This window comes from Anser cygnoides, chromosome 27 (genome assembly GCF_040182565.1).
Source record: "Anser cygnoides isolate HZ-2024a breed goose chromosome 27, Taihu_goose_T2T_genome, whole genome shotgun sequence".
Taxonomy (NCBI): domain Eukaryota; kingdom Metazoa; phylum Chordata; class Aves; order Anseriformes; family Anatidae; genus Anser; species Anser cygnoides.
Window position 1 is genome coordinate 1,781,723 of NC_089899.1, and position 23,094 is coordinate 1,804,816.

At 43.0% G+C, this 23,094-nt stretch overlaps 1 protein-coding gene across 6 annotated transcripts in view; it reads right to left on the reverse strand.

Annotated features, from left to right (window-relative positions):
- Positions 1 to 1,043: 1,043 nt before the first annotated feature.
- CRTC1 (CREB regulated transcription coactivator 1) overlaps positions 1,044 to 23,094 on the reverse strand; it is a 52,829-nt gene continuing 30,778 nt past the window's right edge. For 2 of the 6 annotated variants that reach the window (XM_066984069.1, XM_066984070.1), the window contains 6 exons: positions 22,088 to 22,224; positions 21,292 to 21,543; positions 19,014 to 19,115; positions 13,816 to 13,902; positions 12,805 to 12,985; positions 1,044 to 12,006 (listed from right to left, as the gene is read on the reverse strand). In XM_066984069.1, the coding sequence (XP_066840170.1) occupies positions 11,795 to 12,006; positions 12,805 to 12,985; positions 13,816 to 13,902; positions 19,014 to 19,115; positions 21,292 to 21,543; positions 22,088 to 22,224 (971 nt within the window). In that variant the 3' untranslated portion in view covers positions 1,044 to 11,794. The remainder of the gene's footprint in view (positions 12,007 to 12,804; positions 12,986 to 13,815; positions 13,903 to 19,013; positions 19,116 to 21,291; positions 21,544 to 22,087; positions 22,225 to 23,094) is intronic. The other 4 variants (XM_066984071.1, XM_066984074.1, XM_066984072.1 and 1 more) reach the window with 4 other exon arrangements.

Sequence of the window (23,094 nt, forward strand, 5' to 3'; positions counted from 1 at the left end):
ATCACAGCACTTTGAGAATATCTCCATTCACCGTTCTGAGACCTTTCTCCAACAGGAAGAAATGCAGATGAGTCAGTCCAAAGTACAACACCCCCTATACAAAATGCCTTTAAGTACTCAAGGGATGTTATATAGCTTCTAAGAAAGCGATTCTAAAATTGAGATGGCCAGAGATGGTGTGTTACCATGCTGACAGCTACACATCCACCTTTTACTTACACTGAAACCTAATGCGCATTTACTCAGCCTTGCTGCGATCGACTTAATTATGCTTCACACAGAACACCGAACCAGAATGACAGCTTTCTGCCCAGCACACCTGTCCCTTAGGTCAGAATGCTGATCGTAGCCGAACCTTTCCCACAGAGAAGCATACAACAGTATCGGAAAAAGAGGAGTTCCATTCAAAAGAACGGTGAAATAACTGCCCAAGCTGTGGGAGTTGGTCATTCTCAGACAAAGATAGCGCTGTCTTGGTAGGATAAAACTTTTTTGCATCACTGACTCTACTTACCTCTACAGTGATGACCAACGTAACGCAAGATTTACTGCAGTGAAAGCTACACCCACTTGTTACAGCATGCATGTGTGATGATCTAATCAGGCACGTGTGCACATTTACATGCTCATTTGCTTTCAGAAAATCCAACAACTCACATGCACAAGACAGACTCTCCTTATCCTAAAATGCTCTGAAACTATGCAGCAGTCCAGGAGGTGACCAAGCCTCTGACCTAAAAGCAGAGACAGTCATTACACCGTCACCAACACACTTAAGAACTCAGGGACTCCTGGAGATAGCTGACAGTCTGAGACTTATCACAGTGCTTTCCATCTTTTAGATCAGTCTGCAGTTCCTTCATGAAGACTAACATGGAGTTCAGTTTTCAGAGCTGTAAGAAGCCAGATAACAAAAATAATTCAATTTTGCCATTTCTTTATAAACATGAGCACTGAAAACACTAATAATTTCAACACTGAAAACCTTCAGTCAAAAAGCAAACAAACAACAAACAAAACTAAGGAAGAAAAAGCTAAGCAGCCAGAGACAAAAACATTTGAACTTTTATTACATTTCATTTACAAATAATGCAAAGATACAAAGACAAAAGCCTTCACACAAAAAAGAAAAGATTGAAAAGAATGTACATTTAGTTGAGCTGCTTTTTCACATCATTTCTCAGATTGCAAACACTTAAAGCCAACTTCAGTTTTCCACTTTACCTATAGAAAAACACAATAAATAAAACTTTTATGTCGCAGGGACAATTTTTCCAGAGTTCCTGTGCCACCAACACTGTAGCTGAATATAGGATTGCATATATCAGTGAAATAATCCACAAATTATTTTAATAGAAAAAGTTAACTTGTAAAGAACAGTATATTATACTGTCTCTGAAAATGCATAAATCTGACATTTTTCCCCAAGCTCAACGAACTACATAAAGTTGTTTTTAGCTGCCAGTCTGTGAGAGAAGCTGCCAAAAGCAGCTGTATTTAATTTTATTAAAATCAAACTTTCCCTTCATAAGTACTAATACATTTTACTTCCACTTCTTCTATAAGGAATCCTTCCACAGATGGGGGCTCTGTTAAGGTAACGAGTAAAAGTATCTAAAAGTTCTAATTCCTCCCCAAATAAAACCTCAATATCTACTGTCTTATTAGTTAATAGCTGACTGAAATACAATATTTTAATTACTATGCTGTATAATGCTGACCAAAGATCGGTGGATGTGTATACAGTATATTTATACACACAGTTATCTCCCGTGTAGATGCTCATGCCATGAATATTCAGGATCCAGTAAGTAAAGAAAGTTCTGTTTAAGCAAGCCCTATCCCCCCCAACATTTTGCCCCATAAATATTATCACGTAACTTTTATGTTCATCATCTACTCTGCAAGAACAGAAGTTTTACCTATTTATCGTCTCTATGTTTAACATCTTAGAAATTCCAAAATTGAGCCAAGCTTAATCTTTTCCTTTCAAATGGAGGCTTGTAATAATAACGTATAAGCAAGGATATTTGATAACTGCTTGCTTTTCTTTCTTGACAAATAGCCACAGCAGATTTTGTTGAATTAAAAAATTGCCCTTTGTATATTATAGTTCAACTCAATTTCTATGAGTAAGTTTAAGCCTGTAAAATTTCTGAAGGAAATACGGACACTCCACTACTACAGTTGCAGAAACCAGTTGTTAAATTAGATTTATAAATGGAGACCTTTCATCCCTTTTTTTTTCTAAACCACAGTATAAAAAAATTGGATTGAATAATCCATAGGACATGTACAAATGAACTTTACATTTCACTGTACAGATACAGCAGTTCAAAAGGCAGAGTAAGATACAGCATTCTGAAAGCAGATGTCCCTAATGAGAGCCAACAGCACTTTGTCAGTATATCCCTTTGTACTTTGCTCTTTAAATGATACTAGCTCCGACTGACTTCACATCTGAAAACCCTGCCCTACTTTCACAGATTTAGTCAAGATTCATTACAAATATAAACCTCTTACCGCGAGCTGAAGCCTTATCCAAGGCTTCCCTTCACCATTAGTCAATTATGACAATTTAAGCTTATTGAGGGAAGAACTTCTATTGCACATTTACGGGAAGAGCTGAAGGGTGGATGAATCTGCACAGGTCTCAGACTAATCTTTAAAGATTTAGCAAAATTTGCATGTGGTAAAGAATAACATTCTCAGGGGCAGAATACACATTTTCCTGTAACTCTACGTTTTCCTATTTAGAAATCTCAACCGCAATTAAAAAACCTCCCAGCTTACTTGCAGCAAAGCGTGCCCTTGGATAGATTTAAAAGCTTTTATCTGCATGAGGTTGTAATTATACTCAATACAGAAAAACTGAATGAATCAGAGCTTACAGTCAGGCAAATTTCCATTTGATATACGTGCTGTCACACAGCAGTTCCACTAGAGAGCGTTTTATAGACTTGGAACCTCAAAGCAACACGACACAGATCAATCCCCTCCCTTCCTTTCCTCGCACCACACCGAAATCACCTCCCAAAGGAAGCAGTAAACAGAATCTTTTGAGACATTTAAAATACAAGTGGAAACCATCACGCAGCGAGCAGTTCTGCTCTGGCAGAAAAGAAGTGTCAAATCCAGAGAACATTTGGCCCTGTACAAATCACAAGAATGAGCGATGAATTGACTCTGTTTAGGACAAGCAGTCTCACTCTCTACAATTTCTGAGACTTGCATTTCTCCAGCAGAAGCACCAACTATTTGGGTTTTGTCTCATTTTCACATACATGTTTGAGAGCTGGGTGATGCTGCCTTTGTTAAGTGTGTTAGCGTAAGGCTCAAATGCAGCTCCCGCTTGGAGAGCAAATTTTCCAGGGACAAGAGCAGGGAGGGAGATTTTGTGACCAGTTCGGCATTCTCTTGATTCACACGCTGAGCGCTGTCTGTTGCAACCTTAGGTCTGTTTGTCCTACTTTGTTTATTGACGAATATTCTAAGGTAGACCAGGAAATGAAATCTAGATAAGATTCATGTGGTTTAACTGCCCTCCCACCCACCCCAAGCCTCTGAGGGTTTTGAAAACATTTAGTAGAAGAGTAAAATACTGTAAGAAAGCAATTGTCATTTCACTCATCTGCCTGCATGTTGAACACCTACTGGTTTCTAACACAGCAAGGTCTACTTCAGCCTGACTCACGTGCCACAGAAAAATGAGAAATATATAAACTATATACTACAAAATAAAAACTTGATCTAACAGATATTAAACAACAACCATTGTAAGAGCAACAAAAGCCACGCTAACACAAACATGCCTGCTAATTCAAAACCAGGGGATGTCTGGGGTGCCCTTTGGCAGACACAAACCTTACCGAGCCAGCCCTGCGGAGACCCCAGGTTAAGTTCCTGAGACAAACGTCACCGGCACCTCCTCTCCTGCTCCCCGCGTTCACCCAGGTTCGGTGCCCTCCATCGGAGCTTTCTGCCACAGTTAGCAGCAAACTAGTCCAACCCTAGCTCAGGTCGTCTGACTACAAAGCCTCCACTTCTAAAACTGGAATTAAAGCACACCTCAAGCTGAGGTTTATGCTGCAAGACAGGAAAGCCACCATCGTTAGCACCAAAGGGACACACAAGTACTGCTGGTTTTAAATTCGCTTTTTCTAGGTGAGTGGGCAGGCATGGACACGTGTACACAGAGTTCTCCCAAACAGACAGCACCTGGACAAGCTTAAAAAACACAACGAAGAAACAAAATACAAAGCAAACTCTCCGGTGCCCTGGCTGCCGAAGCGCTGATGCACACAAGGTTGCCCAGACTCCAGCCTCTCATCCCAGCCAAGCTCCTTCAGCTGCGGTCACACTAACCAAGAGCAAAGGCTCGCAGCTGCTCGTTTCCATCCATTAGCTCAAAGCAGAGGAGACAACTTGGTCAGAACAGGGTTTTAAGGAAAAAAAATCCAGCCTCTTGACATCAGCCTGCTCGAAGGGAATCGGTGCCTAGCAGCTGAAACGCCGTCGCGCCCGCTGGTCCCAAGGCCCACGCATGCAGGCAGGAGCAGGTTCCCAGGTGAGCACAGGGACATCCGAGGAACATCCCTGGCTCCGCTGCCTGTTTCCAATCTCCCACCGGGCAGCGTAGGAGAAGGCTGTTTATTAACGGGGAGGATTTCTTACACCAGCTCAGATAAAGTGCTCCCTTCGCACATGGGTAAAACTGTTAGCTTACAACGCTGCTATCTGAAGCAGATAATTAATGTTCCCAGCCAGAGCTACTGTTCAAATTGTTATTTTTAGTTTAGCGCTCAATAAAAGGAGCATGCAACTAGTGACAAATTAAATTCAGCATGTCCACACTCTAAAACAAACTAGTTTAGTATGTGCCCTACTTCAATGACACATCAGTTTCCTAAAAGCTGGAAAGGACGGCAAGAAAACGTAACTTATCTCTGGAGCAGTATGTTCCCACACGTAGCGCCCACAAACACTTTGATTAGCTTTTCTGCTGATAGGTTTATCAGTCTTGTTTGAACACATCAGCCACCAAGAGGAAATACTATCTGCAAATTTAACAAGTAGTAGTTTAGGAGTTTGTATAGGCTGAAGGCAGGCAAAATTAAGGAGTAAAATAGTCTAACCTGTCATCTCCATTTCCATCCTTATCATCATGCTGTACGAAAACGTCTGAAGTATTGTCATCGCTGAGAGCAGTGTCTCGCGTACGTGACAGCGATGACAGAAATACCTATGGCAGGCACAGCATTAAGGGAAACACAGACACCGTAGCGACAGGTTCCTAACAGCTGCTGCTGACTCCAGAGCCAGGAGTCACCGCCGAGCACTTTCGCTCTAGTTTTTGTTCCGCAGTCCCCAGCTGCAAGGTGGGACGTACAACAGCAGAAATCCAAAGAGACGCAGCTCTGCAGGATGCTCACAGCTTTGTCAGTTTTCCCCCCCCATGCAGAGCCAGCAGTCAACACTTTTGTTCTAATAGCCTACATAAACCAGACAAGGTATTTTCTGTAAACCCTCCCAACTTTCTAGCTTGCACGAGGCTCCTTCCCAGCAGTCACCTGCCTTTTCCCTTGTAACGCGCACAGCCACAGCAAACCGCCCCGCTGCAGACAGCCGGGGTGCGCAGCCACAGCCACCAGGAGCACGAGTGCGATGATGAAATCTTCTCCAGGACCCGGCTGGACAACACAGACGTGAGAGCCACCCGGTTCTCCCCACTGAAATACAGGAACTAACGGACCCGCCGCCAGCACAGCCCAACAGTTCAACATATAAAGAAATGCTCTGACACTTGCATTCAGTCTAATGCAACGCAGCTGCTCAGTTCTCTCGTTCTCTGTGCTGAATGCGGCTGCAGCACCTCTACAGCCCTACTGAGCGTTTACCGCAGCACAAGCATTGTGCCAGAAGGCTCCTCACTGCAGCCATACCTGGAAAACAGCAATAACTAGGGAACACTGAAATTCAGACAAATTTAGTTACCCAACAACTCACCCAGGAAATTACAGAAGTAACGACAAGTATTACAGCAGCCCATGAGAACGCAGGGGCCCCCCACGCTGCTGTCCTGCTGTGGTTGTCCAAACCCAGCTCTCAGAGCAAAGAGCATCACCGCGATGCTGTTGGCACCGTGATGCACACACAAAACACAACACATCAGGGCAAAACAGATTCACCGTGTTAGAAACCCAAGGACAGGAGGCTCTACGTCTGCTCTAAAAAAACCAAAGTGCAGGAGGGAAGTCAAAGCACCACGTACAACGAGAAGCATCACGCGGGGACGGCTCCTGCTGGCTCTGTAACACACGGGCCTCGCTGGACACGCTGCATCTTAGCCTGAAAAAAGGGGTGCTGGCACCTGTTCTTGCTCTTTCTGTGACTTGCTCTCATTACCTGTAACCTTCAGAAATCCACAGTGCTCATACACTCTTCATATTTCAAAAAGCAGAAAACCTGCAACAAATAAAGAGCAAAGCATCTGTGCTGTCCGTTTTCTGCAGCGTTAGGTCAGGCGAGAAGAGATTTCACTGCTGGTCCAAAAGAAGACCGCTATTCAGTTCCCCACTACTTAGTTTCCTTAAAAGAAGTGAACTGACTTATAGCAGATGTATTTGAAAGGGTTAGACAAGGCTCTTCGTGCTCGTTAGGTAATTACCAACGTTAAGTTGACAAGTAAGACTTGAACCACTTCTCAGACCAGCACTCCTCGCTACCTGCGGTCAGCACATCACACAGCGACATTTTATTTCTATCCGGATTCTCCATGCCGTGCATTTGCTTCCTTGTTACGCTCTCTACCGTGTACTTTCCCTGCAGTTGCCTCTATGGCAGCCACAAGTCAATTTACTGAAGAAAACAGTAAACATATTTTACCCCTTTAGGCCTTTATTTTGATAAAATTGGTCAAGCCCACATAAGGCAATATACACCACAGATAAAACCACCCCCCTCCCCCCCCCACAAAAAAGAAAATAAATAACACAAATGAATATTGTACGTAATGTAGTGTTTTGTTTTGCAGTATAGAAATTCCACACAATGATTCTGTTTAAAAAGGTAAAAATGATTTATAATACACAGTTATAATGTCATCATGGTGCCCGCATAGAAAACTGACATGCAATCCATGCCTACACTGCGCAGTATAAATAATATGCAACTAAAAATACAAAGAACAGGAACACTACAAATTTTTTTTTTCCGCTTTTTTGTTTTTTAAAAAGAACATACACATGTAACAAACGCTACCTGCGCTTTCACATTGCCATCACAGTGACGGGGGTTCCATTTGTCAGAGGAATAAACGCTTTTCTCCTGAAAGCACAGCATACAATTTAACCTAAGGTATGATGAGGGGGCTTTCCTCTTCCTTATGGGACAGAGGGGGTTTCCAAGGCGAGTACCATGCTCAGCAAGGGGCAGATCTCCAGCCTTAAGTATTTTTTTTCTACAGAAATCTGAGGTTTTAGAAATGGACACCTAATTTTTGAAGGATATTTGAGCAATTCTACGTTATCGGACGCTGCTCTTTACAAACACTCAGAGGGCAGCTCTTCCTCTTAGCGGAAAGTTTCAAGCATTTCTGTTGCATGGCTTTGCACCAGGGTTTCTCAGGCACACTTTTTAAGAAACTCAATCCAATCTAATTTTCAAAAAGGTAATAAAATGTACAAATCATTAATAATTTCTTCGATTAATTTGCAGCCTCTTTCTGGAAACCTTTTCCCCTCTTTAAAAGAAGAAAAAAAAAAAGGAAAAACTCAAAGGTTCTCTGTACAGGAAAAGATTTTGCACAGTCAAAGATCGCTGGCGAAGTGTTCACTGACATGCAGAAGCAGTAGTGAGCTGACAGGTTGGGTGCTGCCTGCGGTCGGTCACACATGCAGCAGAGAGAACGACCTCAACTCGGCCTGTGCAGATTCATTGGAAAGAGAATGCAGACTGCTATGTACAACGACGAGAGCCTCCCCCCCCCACCCACCTGCACTGCAAGGAACAGCAGAAGTCTGTTTTTTTCTTTTGAAAGTCACAGTATTTTATACACTGAAAGTTTATTCCTATTAATTCCCCATTGTATTGGCAAATGCAACAGTCTAGCTTGGGAACTTTTTAATATATATATATTTATATATATAAAAAGCACATGTTGTAGGGAGGGGGAGGGTTCATTCAGCAGGTATGTTTGGACAGTAACCCTTTGAGACACCAGACAGTTTCAAGATTTAACTGAAAAAGGTACAAATAATACTTTTTTCTTCTTTTTTTTTTGCCAAGTGATTTTTTTTTTCTGCTCTCATCCATCCCTGGACTGCGAGGGCCAACCACTCCCAACAGCTCTCACCCTTTTACACACAATTTAAAATGAAAACCGTGCTAATAGGTTTTTAAATATTATCACTTGTTCCCAAAACACTGGGGATCCGCTCCACGTTTACATTTGACAAATTAGTATTGTTTTTGCTTTAAAACCAGCCTTATGCATATGCACTTAAAAATATAACCTTTAAGGGGAGGGGGGGAGAAAAACCCCTCCCAAGCGCAGCTCGTACGCGACGCTTTCAAGAAACTGGCCTTCTGGGAAGCAAAATGCAAGAGCTGTTGAAAGAACTGCTCCGGTTCTCAAAGGGTCAGTAATAAAAGCAGCTTGCCTGCCCGCTACCGGGCCTTAAGAGATGAAGCACATTTTCATACACGGCCGTCATCTGCTTCCCACGATGACTTCATCTTCTTCCCACTCTCAAAGCACCCTTCTCCGTTTGCCCCACAAGAAAGGAACAAAACCTGTATTTCTCTCAACTAGATGGTCCCTAATTTTGACAGTTGCATCCAGACGTGTTATTTTTAAATTAAGGCCATTTTAAATGTCTACTTACAAGTCTAATAAACAAGATCTCTTATATACACATGTAGTTTTAAAAAAAATTAGAAGGTAGCATTTAGCAACAGCTCCCTGTAAAAGTCTCCAGTTAGGAATCTGATTCTCCTACTTGGATGCTTCATTCTGAAGTGACTCTGGTTTTAAAAAAATAGATCACAAACAAGAATTTACATGCATGAGAGTCATTCGAACAAGAGAGCGATACAGACAGAAATCCCATCGAGGAACTAACAGTACTGTCAAAGAGACTATGTGAACTGCAAGAAGCGTATCCGACTCACACTGTACCTTTCGGCTGTTTCAAAGCAAAGGACTCCGAGTCACCTGTGCCCCAAATACTCTTGTTCTTTTAGGGTATCCTCCTGTTCGAAGCTACCTCTTTTTTTTTTTTTTTTCTTAAATTGAAAAAGCATTAGCAATCTGAAACAAGCAGACATCAGGAGTTAGCATGTACTACCGGGTGTAAATCCTAACAAACATTTTCAACAAAGATGCAGGCTAACCTTTCAGTTGCATGGGAAGGAACAAAAGAAAAAGACACAGGTAAGCAAAGAGATCTAAAGAAAAATACTTTTAGTGCAAATGGTCAACTAATGGCACAGATGTGAGCAAACACGCACCCAAATTATAGAGATCCCAACAACGATTCTGCTCAGCAGTGTTTGCATGAATCTCAGGACGGCGTCCCACAGATTTCTGGAAGCACACAGAAACCTAGTATAACTCATTAAGAGCAGTCCAGCTCCTCCGTTATCGCTTGCTGAAAACAGCAAGAAAATCCTTCTCGAGGGGAACGGGGCAGGGAGGCCAGGTAGAAGTGCTGAGGGGATTTTTTTTTGCTTAGAAAAATGACAGCTGAGAGAGAACTGAGACGATTTTAGACAAAATACAAATTCAGGTGATGCAGACTGAGTCGAAAGAGAGCAGATATGGAACGCCCATGCCAGGGATGGGCATGGGGAAACAAGAAAACAACTCGTCTTGAAATGAAAACAATCCCCAGCTCTTTTATTGAGGCTGTATTTAACAAAAATAGCTGCGGATGTCCACCCCCTACTGCGTGGAAATGCTTTCCTCTAGCTGGTATTCATTAACCTCCCATTTGGGGTGTTATGCACAAAGTAATTTTTGTTTTGTTAATGAAACTCAAAATAATGTTAATTCCTAACTTCTACTGAGAAGGGACGTGTACTTACGGGGTCTGTTACCGTGCAGGTTACAGTGCAATGCTGCCAACATTTTAACAGTGCCCCAGTAACTGCTCTACGCCTACTGGGCTCTTGATAAATCCTTAAACATATTTTTCAGATCTGATAAAGTCCCAGGTGCAGAGATTTGGGAATCATCATAAGTTCAGCCGTGACATTTAAGTGAAATCACCAACTCAGTCAGTGAGTTTTTGTTGTTTTTTTTTTTTTTATATCCGCCATTGATAAAGTGTCATTCACCATTCCGTTTTACTGCAGCACAGAATATTAACAAGGACTAACAGAAATAGTCTATTATGAATTTAACAGAATCTCAACCTGTTCAAGGATACAGTACTATTTCACTGTGGAACAAGCTATTTTTTCCCCAGGGTGAAAGAAGGAATATTGAAGTTCCTGCCACCCTATCTCGACTATATAAGAGGGAAACATCTAGACTTGCCCTAGGCTTCCTTACTTCTGCTCAGCATCTGTTTAAAATTCCAGTTAGTTAAAAATACCTATATATATAATATATATAATATATTTCTGGAATAAAAACACAAAAAGATGTACTGTACAAGTATTATGTAGAGTGCTTCAACTGGCTGTATGTAGTTTAGCTACTTTGCTAATATCCAAATACTTAAATAAAAAAAAAATCATAAATAATGGTAACAGAATAAGTAATGAATAAGAATAAAAAATAAAAAATAGTCATGGTTTGAGCCAGGCATTGCTATAGAAATGCCCTTCCTGTTGCCCAGGAATCTCTCACAAAGTAAAGTTAGAAATATACTCTGCAAGTTAGTCTCCTATATTCTTTTAGCTGCTTTAAAATGTTCTGATCCTTCCTCCGTGCTAATCAAGTAATGAATTATAGTACTTTTTTGTGTGCTCAGAAATGCTATATATATGTATACATATATATAAATATATATATATATTACATATATATTTGTTAAAAAAGCTTTGAAAATAGTGTTTACAGTCGCCTTTTTGACTAGCCAGCTACAAAAGGCCGTGGGGCTGCCCGGCTGCTTTTCCGCTTTGCCAAGTACACGAGTTTGCTCAGGGCATGAGAAGAGGCAGTGGGTGCAGGACGACAGTCAGGGGAACGGACCTGGAAACAAACATGGCATATCGATAAAGGAAGAAGCGTTTTACTCTACAAAGCAGCTGTCACAAAGCAGAGTCAAAACCGCAGAAGCTCCCCCAGCCCCTCCCGGAGGGTGGCAACGCAGAGATTTGCTTTCGAATCGGTGGGGGGAGGGGGGGGGGACAGTCCTCGGCACCTTTCCCCGTCCCAAGCAGCAGCCAACGATTTGGTACGTTAGAAAGAATCTCTTTACCCTCGGCTCTGGACCTTCCTCGCCTGCCCGAAAAACACCCCCTCCTAGTGCAAAGGATAAATTGACAACTGAACGCTGGAGCTTTGGTGGGGGGAAGGGGGGGGCTCTGGAGAGGAGAAGGCTGATGGAAACTCCTTACTCATTAATGGCAACGAGTGGGTAAGGGGTGAAATACGGCGCGACAGGGAGTAGGGGTCTGCAGCGCTGCAAGCTTAGAACGACAAGCTTTACTCATTGTACACGTTGTACAGGACAGAGCTACCGCTCTCGGTAACCCCTGTTCTGACACGACTGACCCATGGGACTCTCTAGTTCGGCTGGGCGCCAGGAACAAGCGCCGTTCCCAAGCTCCTGGTGTCCACGCTTCACAGCCGGTCCATCCTGAACGTGTCCTCTGTGGCGGGGTCGGTGAGGACCATGTCTGGGTCATTCAGCATGTGCAGTCCATCCAAGGTTAAAGGGTCAATTTTGAGTTCATCCAGAGGGAACTGGGAATCCGTGTCAAAGCTGACATCGCCCACTCCTGCCAAAGAGCTGGTCAGTTCTTTTGATAAGCTGGGAGGAGATTCTCCTGTCACTGTGGGGAAGAGGAAGAGAGAGGTACTGGTAGGCCTTAGCAAATACATATTCTCCAGGCAGAAAAATTAGATGAAGTGATAATACTGCTTGCAAAAATCCTGGAATAATTTATTGAAGGCTAGAGTTCAGATGAGAAAAATCTATCCTCATCTCCAGCTGGATGAATTACAGATTTGTCAGAGCATTTCAAAGTCATCGTAACGACCCAGCACAAAGCAGCGTTCATCTATGGACATTTGGGGGCTACAAACTGGTGCCACTTCAGTCTCTTCTCGCTCCCTTAGGTTTAGGAACAAGAACCCCAATTTACATGACGCTAATCAGCAAGAGTCCTGGGCTGAAATATGGATTACGCTATAGTTTTCTCAGTGATCCGTGCAGAAACTGTTTCCAAATGTCCAACTGTGACCAGATTCGCAACCATATGTAACACTAAAAAATCCTTTGTGGGGAAGCTTGAACGGAGCAGCAGAGGAAAAAGTTCAGCTTTCACAGCTCCTCCCTCACTGAGGCAGAGGATGCAGTAACTTCAGAGGCAGGGGAGCTCTGTAAGACAATTAGTGCTGCTGCTGCACGCTCTGCCTGCTCGCTGGGATTAAACAAGGGCCGTCAGGCTCCCCGAAATACTCAGGAAATACGCCAGACCATAACACGAACATTTACCCAAGGCGAAACACCACCTTCAAAGGTGACAATACCCTTTTCCTTTCTTGGCTCACTGCTAACGCTGCACAACGAAGATAAAATCCAGCACCGGGATGGTTTTACTCGTCTGGTAAGTCTGCAATGTCCTTACCTGTAAGAATGATGTTGGGGATGTTTCCATGGCTGGAGTAATTCAGCTGCTGCGAGTCCTGCAAGCTGCCATGACTGCCGGTAAGTCCCATCATGGCTGCCTGGGAGTAGTTAAGGGTGGAACAAGGGCTGTACAGGCTGTTGGAACTAATGGCGTTTTCTATCATATTAAACTGTTCGAGCTGAAGACCAAGGTACAAAGGAAATTATTACTTCCAACCGTCAAGAAACACAGCAAAAATAACTTACAAAGCTCAAGTATGGGAAGTAGAGTTGAGAAAGACAGGCAAACAAATTCATCTTTAGGTTTTGTTGATCAAAATACGGTCTATTTTCACTTAACTTTCCAGAATACTTCACTGCCAAATTCAGAGTGCAGGGAAATGAGGGGAGAATTGATGCCAAAATAAAACTGTTGCTTTCATTATCGGAAGAACAAAAGAAAAGGTAGCTTTAAAGCAAGGTAAAATAAACAAATAAATGAAACAATTCATGCCATTAATTCAGGTATCTGCCCATCAAGCACTGCCTCTCAGAAGCCGTCTCACTTTTATCTGCTACCAGAGCATGTTTAACAGCTGAATGAATCAATGCACTGGCTGGCCAAAGCAACGAGGGTGCAGGTCTGCCTGCTAGGTTTTGGTACTGTACATGACTTGTTTGCCAATTTTAGGAGTAAACATTGTTAGCACATACACATGAACCCTTCCCAAATGTGGCTGTAGCCACAAATGTCTGCATTTATTTATTTTCATTATTTCTAATCCAATAAACTTGGCAGAACACCTTGAAAAACATCTGCTATGTTGGCTAAGAGGGAGGAAAGGGGAAAAGAAGAATGGGGAGGAAAAAAAAAGAAAAGAAATCCCTAAGTATTGCGAACTAAAAATGAGAGGTAAACTTAAAAGGACAAAAATGTGCTATCACACAAAATAATCAGGAGTTGAATTATATTTACTTTAAGCTGAAAGTGGCCGAAACATAGCTGAAAATCTGAGATGAATTTGCTCACCTGATGGGATAGGGCATTAGCCTGCCTAGCTGTCATCTGCTGATCATAATAGGAGTCACCAAATACACTCCCCAGAATGGAAGAATGCTGAAAACAAAACAGAGTCTTTATGGTGCAAAAATCTCACAAACAGAGGTACCCACGGCGTGCAAGTGACTCGAGCCTTCCAACCGATGCTTCTCAGAAGTTAGTTAGCAGTGCCCCGTTTTATTACCAGCCACTAACCACCACCAAGTCCGTAAATATTCAGCGTTTCCCTCCAACACACAAATCCTTCCACGTTACGCTGCCTTTCGTTAAGCACAAAAATACAGTCAAGTAAACCAAACAAACTTCCTCACGGAGGACATACAACACATAAAACTCCTGATTTATGAGTACAGACAAGTGCGCTAGGTAAGACGAGAAATAAAAATCGCTCTGCAACTGCAGCTTTTTGGTGAACTTCTTTGTTTTGGTGAGAGACGAACCCAGACAGAGCCAAACTGCGCGTTCAAAACGCGATGCAAAGCTGATCGCCAGCACACAGGGAGTGGCTAACTCACTGCCTCCGCAGCCTCGTGTCCGCTTAACGGCCAGCTTCACCGAGACAACAACATGCCAGAACAAAATTGACATTTTACAGTCATTGCACTTCAGCTGGAGATCAGAAAAGTTAATGAGAAGGCCCAGTAGAGCATGGAACCAGCGGTTCAGAGACGAGAATCTCAGGAGGAATTGTACGGCCTTGCTAATTTGACTGTCCGCTCAGCATGGCAATCATTTACCAGTGATTCTCCATCATTTACCAGTTATTCTAAAGGTGACCAAGAATTTTAGGTCAGTATTTTAATAATGCTCGGCACTACCCCGGAGAATTGCCACACAGAAGAGAAACCACAAAGAGATCGCTCCGTATCTCAAACCATCGCAAGCAAGCTCACAACGGAGCATCTATAAAAGATGGTGTGTACAAGAGCCGATTTGCATGGAGTTAAATACCTTGCATAGCATTTTCCAGCTGTTTTATCTGCACATTAAAAGAAGAAGGCTACAAATTTTCTCCTTAAAAACCTAAGCAGCGTATGTAATTAAGCAGAAGCCTAGGAGGTACAAGGACGGTTACACCAGCCGCCACAGTCAGAAACGCTGAACAAAGATCAAGGTACTCAAAAACACGGGGTGATGTCCACAACAGTGAACATGAAAATCATCTCAGCGAACAGCACGCCACATTTTAAGCATTCTCCTCCTACATCGGTAGCATATCTCAGTTTTATTTGCAGGCTGCATGCAAGGAAAAGAAGGAAAGTCTTGCACAAAACTGCCGACGCCCTCCAGGAGAGGGGACTAGCATGAAAGAAACAATCATCTGTTCTTTTTAAAGCAAGCAAAACCCTTCCCACCTCCAGCCAGAACCCTCAGCTATCACATTAGACGGATGTTTTCGGATAAATGTGGCATCAAGGGAGGAATGCACAGCCCAAGAACAAGGCTCTGTGGGGAAGGTCGCTGAGTTCAACACGAGCCGCGCGTGCTGCACAGCTCCTTGCTGAGCAGATCCTGTTTGATCCCAGCACCGCCTGGAGCATCACTGCGAAGCGCTTTCCACCAGCTGCACGCGAGGGTGTGGGCAGGGTTCGGATGCACTTTGAGAAGAGAGAAATTTGCTGCAGAACCGCGCTGCTGGATAACGTCGGGAAGTTGAAACACAAACCTCACGGACCTCCGAGGGGCTGCGCTTAGAAGCGTGACATTGGCAGGGTCAGGAATAGCAGCAGACAACTGCCTCCAAATCTTTGTTAGAGATCATACAGGGACTTCTCAGTAAGAAAGGGTTTGACTGAATGAATCCGCCTCTTCCTTACAACTGACTAAATAGGGCCTGAATAGGTTTTTATGGACAGAAGTACGATTTTGATTCACTGAGTTCACTTTCCTGGGCGTTTATGTGTCACAGCTGTGACTGCAGAACAGAAATGACAGCTTTGCAACTGAACGCCCTACTCCGTGCCCTCCTAAGAAAGTGGTAAAAGCGGGAACTTGGAGCCTCTCTTCCCATTTACCACCCGGTCCTCAGCACCACGGGGGCTGCTCCATCCCTGTGAGACTGGGCTGCGAGGAAGCGACCAAACATCACAAGAGCACATCGCACCGGATAAGAGGAAAGCAAAGCCCTGCTGTGAAGTTACACTTAAAAAAAAAAAATTAAAGGCACTTTCCTTCTTTAAACCACTGACATCTTGCTTGTTGCCCTGTTACACTTTGATCGGCATGTTTTGATGGCTACTCAACCTGTTGCATGTGCTGCGTGAAAAAACAGAGTGTAGAGAGCATAGAGCTAACTGGAGCAGGCAGATCAGGACCAGGCAGCTTCACTATCACGGCAAAATCATTCCCATCCTAAGCAGCAGACACAGCTTCAGAACCGTGTGATGTTTTACAACAATCTCTAACGAAAAACGTGCGCTTCAGGATGTCACCTACTCCATGTAAATCAAAGCTGGTTTGGACCAGCACTAGAAATACAGTTTCTATTTGAGAGCTCCAAGGAGAAACAAAGTATGGGTTTTTTTCTTCATTTAATTTTTGACATCTCATTTTTACAGGAGCTTTTCAGAAGTAGGGCAAAACCTAAGATTTTTGCATTCCACTAAGCACTGCTCCCAAGCTAACAAGTTTAGGCAACATGAAAAATAATGAACAGGAGACCAAAACCTACTTGTGCAAGCCTACCTTCATAACCCCTAACAAAACTTACAAGCCCATGTTTTCCCTCAGCTCTGAAGTGTACCAGTTATTACATTTTTAAGCACTGAATCTCCCAAAGGAAACCAACTGGAAATGTCATTACTTCAACACTTCAGTCCTAAAATAATTTATTGACAACTCTGAAAAACATCTTGCTAACACCATCTCCTACAGAAACACTAGATGAGGTCTGTTTTGTCAACAGTACATCTCCTTGGGTTAATGATGTGGTGACTGCAAGAAAAAAAAGAAAACCACACAACCTCTGGCTTAAATTATTCGTCTAAAATACATACCATATTATCCAGTATTCAGCCATTCTGCTAAAAAAAAGCAGACTTCTATCTAATTGGAAGTGTATGCCAGGTGTTAGAGGAGAAAAGCACAGTAGTAATAAACAAGCCACCGTCAGTGAAAAGCCATGCAAACACAAAGCTGAGAACTACAAGCAGAGCTTTTCAATTCGTGTTTGAACAGGAAGGCCTTCATGTAACAAACAAACAGCTAAAACACGAGAGCAAATAGATTTGGAGATGTGGAAAGATGAAAAAAAAAGAGCTTCTGGTGAATGAACCGTATGTGATAAAAATCAAACCACAGATTTCTATTTTTAGAGCATGTCACTCACATCACACTGATTCACTGCAGAATGATTTAACCTAAAATTAATTGGAGAAACAGGAGCAAGTGGGAGACGTCTACCCGGTCACACCTACTTTATTCCACTCTCACCAGCCAGTGCCAGACCGTGCCACAATGGGAACGTTCTGCTGTTGGAACCAACCTGCTTCTACTTGTGGCAGATTATTCTACAGACTAACGGATCCTGCTATTTGGGAGCTGCCCCCATAATCACAACCCAGCGTTTTCTTTCCCCATTGCTTCTCTCCACACCTGTATTTGCAGCCTCAAGAAGTCCGCTGCCACAGGCAACTCGCTCTCCACTGCTACCTTTTGGTTTATTGACAGAGGTAGGAAAGCTGCAGTGTTTTTATTTTAGCCAAAGTAAAGAACTGCATGGATACTTTTAAAGAGGACAATACTGAAGTTAAGTAGTATTAATAAACCCTTCTCATTTTGCATGACTTACGGTGTCCTGCTTGAAAATAGCAGAACACAAGCAAGAGTTTACAGGGTAAAACAGGCCCAGCAGGTAAAATCATAGCCAAGCCTGCACTCCCCACACTCCAGTACTTTGGACTGACCGGTGGCAACAAGCCTGTGGACAAAACCAAGAGTTACTGAGAAGTCAAGGGGGAAAGAAATTCAAACACAAAATCAAAATCGTCTGTGCTGCCCAAGTGACAACTTGACCTGAGAATTCGCAGCAAGACTGGCAACAGCTTCGCTCTAGGTGACAGCCTAGAGAAGTAAGGTTGCGTGTTTCCTCTGAGCCACACACAGAACACAGCAGAACTGGCAGAAGCAGGCAGAAGGAAGAAGTTAAGAAGCAATTAAGCAAGGGTTAAGAAAATCCAGACAGTCCTGACACTCGGATCTCTTACTGAGCTTACCAGTGACCTGTCTCTGGCTAATGGCAAGGAGAGACGAAGCTTCTGCTTTGGAACCATGAAGGGGCAGCACTTATTTAGATAGGATCCTCCTTACAGCCTTAAACGTTAAATGACGAAACAGAAAATGTATTTTCAGACTCTGTTGTGATGCTCTGTAAGAATTTTGTTCACCTTGTTTCTACAGGTGGGATTTGGGAAAGGGACAGCCACGTGGATCTATTTCAGGAACATCAGATTATTTTTGTGCTGAAAATGCACTCGGTTCCCTTACAATTAGGGCACCCTTAAAGAAGGCTTGCTTTTAATTGTCTTGCAACTGCCAGATAAGAATTCCCTTTCACAGGTTTACATGCACACTGAGCTAAGACTTGCATATAGGACACGTGGATGTACAGATATACATACACAGGAAGAAAAACCAGGTGGCGTGCAAGACAGCATTTTCACTAACCCGTTACTTTCAGGCCACAGATTGCTTATTTTAAGAGCATTTTCTGCAATGTTTTCTTTCCAAGTGTACGTTCCCATGTGAAAAAGGTCCTGATGTAAATGTGTTTGGCCATACAAGTGAGATTTAGTGCTGCAGGAAGTTTTCCTGCTACAGGAGGCACTTAACAAGCTTCCCTCTCTCTCTCCCCTGCCCTCCCAACCTTATCTGTCAGCTCCTCCACAATATGGCTAATTGAAAGGGATACACCTCGAGGTTCTGTCCAAGGTACACCCCACAGAAATAACCGTGTTAACAGTGTTCAAGCGAGTAGCTTTGATCAATAAAAAGGCAATTCACCAGCTATTGAAAAACTCTGGAACTGAATGAAACTGCAAACAAGATGAGACACCAGGAATGCATGAGGCACATACAGTTACAGTGAGGCAACTATGGGTCAGTAATGGAGAGACTCAACTAAAAACAAACACGAGAAGCAAGGCCTGTGGAAGCACAGAGTCCCTTACTTGAGGGGAGCTGCCAGGAGAGAAGCCTTGATTGGAGACAGGAGAGGTGGGAGACTGGTTGGCTGGGGAGCCAGCATTACTGCGGTACTGCTGGAGTGAAGCCTACAGAACAACACAGAATTAAAGACCATGGGATTGATGGAAGGTTGGAAAGTTATCAACTGCTGGCGCACACAGCTTGAGGAAGCTGGGAGAACCATCCTCTTCAGCAACTCTTGGCTATATATGAAGACATGATTGCTGTGAACAATGCCGCAAAAAGGAGAAAGTTAAGGTACCGGCGTTGGCAAGGTCTCGTCTGGCTGAGATCTAAGAGCAGGGCAGGGCTGTTGTACAACCAAACTATTTAAATATTTTTTTCCCCACTGTTTTGAGTTCGATTAAAAGAAAAAGTTGGTCAGCGAACAATTTAGGGAAAAGCAGTCTCAAAATCTGGGAGTATTTTCAAGTCAAATTCGATTGCCATACCCACACATTCTTAACCTGCGTTTACAACACTCTGGAAATCCGTCTCACCTTACCCTGCCTAATCTTCAACAGCCTAGCTGTGTTATCAAGATCAAAGGGCATAACCACAAAGACCAAAATCCTTCTCAAAGCTGCATTTCACCCCAGGACATGGAACAGACACTGTCTGAAAATTCACGCTATGTTTTGCAGGTTTAATATTAGTTATATTTATATTGTTCTCAGTCTTCCTGAGAACACCTTTTCAAAGATTTACCTTTTTGTTGGTCACAGAGAACCCTAGGCTTGAACAAATTAAAAATCTCAAAGGCATTTGAATAGAATGCTGCAGTAATTAATGTAAACTAAGTACAGCTCTTCCTATTATATTTGCCTTAGAAATTTACAGATGATTGAAGAAAACCTGCGATCCAATAGTTCTAAGAAAAGGAATAATTTAATCAGAGAGCTATGCGGTGCAGGAGAATGCGAACAACCAATGCTTTCTGACATTAAACTCTACAGATCTCAAGAAAATGTCTTAACCTTTTTACATTATGTATTGCTACTGATGCACTTCAAGCAGACATCCAAACTACAGCAAAAGGAATTTCAATACTGTTTTAATAACCTGCACGGGAGTTGTCAGTGAGACTGTAGCACAGCTCAAATGGCTTTGTGATAAGCTAGCTTTAAATTTTATTTATATGCAATTTCAGTTGCTTTAAAAGATAAGCATAGCACCCAAAAAGTTAAGGTGATAAAGAAGTTTAGGATGAGGAAAGCAACACAGAAAGCGAAGAATGAAAATCATCTGTACTAGTAGCTACCCTAAGTATTAGAATCAAAACATTTGGACACATTTTGAGTAGGTCGGTATCCTTTCCACTGCCGGAATTGGCCTTCTTCTTCCCCTTCTAATCCTGAAAGGGAAGTAGCTTCCTTCAAGAAGCACTTACCAGCACAAATCGTTAAAATTTCATCCACAAATGAAATCCATGGTCTAGTGCTAGATCAATAAAGAACGAGTTCTCCCCATTATCTAACCAGTTACTGTCATTACAACACTGCCAGGAGGACACTACAGGTCAGGCAACCAGGATCTGATAGAGCAGGGGCACAATGACCAGAGAACGAGCTGTGAAATTCTTCCTCAGCTAGCTAGCTTGTTACCCTGATCTCGCTCTCTATTCTGGACTTTTATATGCAGAGAGAGAGAGAACATTTCACAACAAACCATGGCAAAACCAGCACGGAAAGAAATCTGCCCAGAAATCATCACTCCTGTGTAGGTATATAACCCATTTCCTATCAAGATCTAAAAGCAGCTACAAATCCAATTTTGGGGGATAATACTGTATGCTCTATAAATCCTTTAAATGAAAGGTTTCTAAATATAGAAAGTGCCTGGCTCTCTCCAACTTCGGGAAACTGCTTGTTAGCAGGTTTCTTGATCAAAGTTCTGTTAACTCCTCAAGCCTACGGCATTTTGGAGGTGCATTATATTTAACAGCCTGAAAAAGTATCAATGCAACAGCAGCAGCAAGCTATAAAATAAATGCTGATATCCAGGATTCAGGCTGCTCTAATCAAACACGAAGTCACAAGTGACACCATTTTATGAAACTACGGCCACCGTAAGCACACCCGAAAACCAAGTTCTGTCTATAAAGCATTTGAAAATGGATTAAATCAAAACCATTCTACTTCAGACTCCACCTAGAAGTGTACCTATCACAAGGGCTGTCCAGCTTGAACCCTGACGCTATGTTGCACGCTACCACGTTTTCAAAATGAAAGCTTTTTCTTTTTCAGCTCTACCCACGCTTACCGAGTTGATGTCTATTCCCATTGATGGTTGGGTCTGGCTACCCGGAGGTGACTGTGGGATGGTAGAAGGTACCGTGACGGAGAGTGGGGGGAGTTGTGTTCCTCGCTGTAAACCAGAGGTCTGCATTAAAGGAGTATTCTGAGGCAGGGTACTTGCCACCTGGGTCTGCTGCTGTTGCTGGGAAGTTGTCTGGGTAAAAAATGGGTATGGGGGAAGCTGCTGTTCCAGAGACAACGCATCCATAGCCACGGCCTTAAAAAGAAAAATTAAAATCATCCACACTGGCAGGTTAACTCCCCTTAACTTTCAAGCATATTAAGTTTCACATCAAGTGAACCACACTAAATCATTCTTGCATTTTCAAATGTTACCTAAAGGTTTAAAGACAGTCAAGACCATATTTCAGAGGACTTAGTATCATCTTCGCTGTACAATAAGCAAAAGCCCAACTGAATGTCCAGATGAGGAATTGAAAGCTGGTCAGTAGTGGAATCGCACTTATCAAATCAATTTTAAAAGCTAACTGAGCTTCTCACATGGATTAGAGAAATGTCCTCCAAATTTCAAGGACAACGTCTTCAAAAGAAAAGTGTCTTGATGTTTAGTAAGGTTTTAGAAAAGTCAAAGTAAAATCTGTGTCCTCTACAAACCTCTCACTTTTTAAGGTACAGATTAACAAACACATTTAAAGAAGATTACAGAACAAGAAAGATGAAGTTACAGTCATTTACCTCCTAGGTGAAGTAAAACAAATCACCTGTGACCAAAAATTGTAATTCTCCAAGCAAGGTCCTACCTGAGTAATTGGTGACAAAGGGGAAAGCGTAGGAGACATTTGCTGTGACTGTGGTCGCCTCGAGTCTGCGCTCAACGAGAGAGGGCTGACGGTGGGCTGACGGTGCTGCTGGGAAGGGGCTGGCGTCGTCGTCATTCCTGCCAGTAAGGAACAAACGAGCTCAAATGGGAACGGAGCAACGGTTCGTTGATACTGGTACAGAGGTAATTACTTGATCTGTCAAAAATGTACGGCCTGGGTTGACGACGCAAAGTGCTGAATGTGCCTAGGCCAATCAGGCTGAAATTCGTTAGCTAATTTGCAACTTTGTCAGGTTAAAAAGCATCAGGAAGAGAGCAAGATCCCTGTGGTTGTTTATCCTGAACCTAAACCAGTCACAGTTGTGCAGGACTGTGCACAGATACCGACTTGGAATTGAAACAAGCAGACCAGCTCCAGAAGCACTGTGCTTCCCCAGTGGTTTATGGAAACAATAGGCACCGTTCTCGCACGCCCCTGGGCTGCACACAAAGAGTCCAAGAGCAGCATGTTCTCCTCTATTTGTAAGAGCTGAAACTTCAGGAAGAAGATAACAGATCATGTAACAAGACTAATCAGAAGGCACTTGTGTTATTATAAAAAGCAAACATCTATTTAATGGAAAATGCAGAAGAAAAACTGGTTACACAGGACGTACTCCATTTTAATGGCATACCAGTGCACAGGAAGGCAGGAAATATCCCTCGCACTCTAAAGAGCCCTGACCTAGCAGGGGTTAGGGACAGACTAAAAGTAATTTAGCTTTACTCAAATTCAAGATAAAACCTGCAAGCTTTGAAGCCTCTCCTGTTTTCTGCCTCACCCTAGAGGAACTGAGACACCCTGGAAAGCAATTTCAGGACAATCTCTCCAGTGAGCTGTTCTTCCAGAGCTGCCAGAAAGGAGGAATTCACAAGAGCCTGAGAGCTCCTCAGCACTTGGCACCTGCTCAAGGCTTCCAGGCAGGCTGCCAGGGAGCCAGGAAGTCC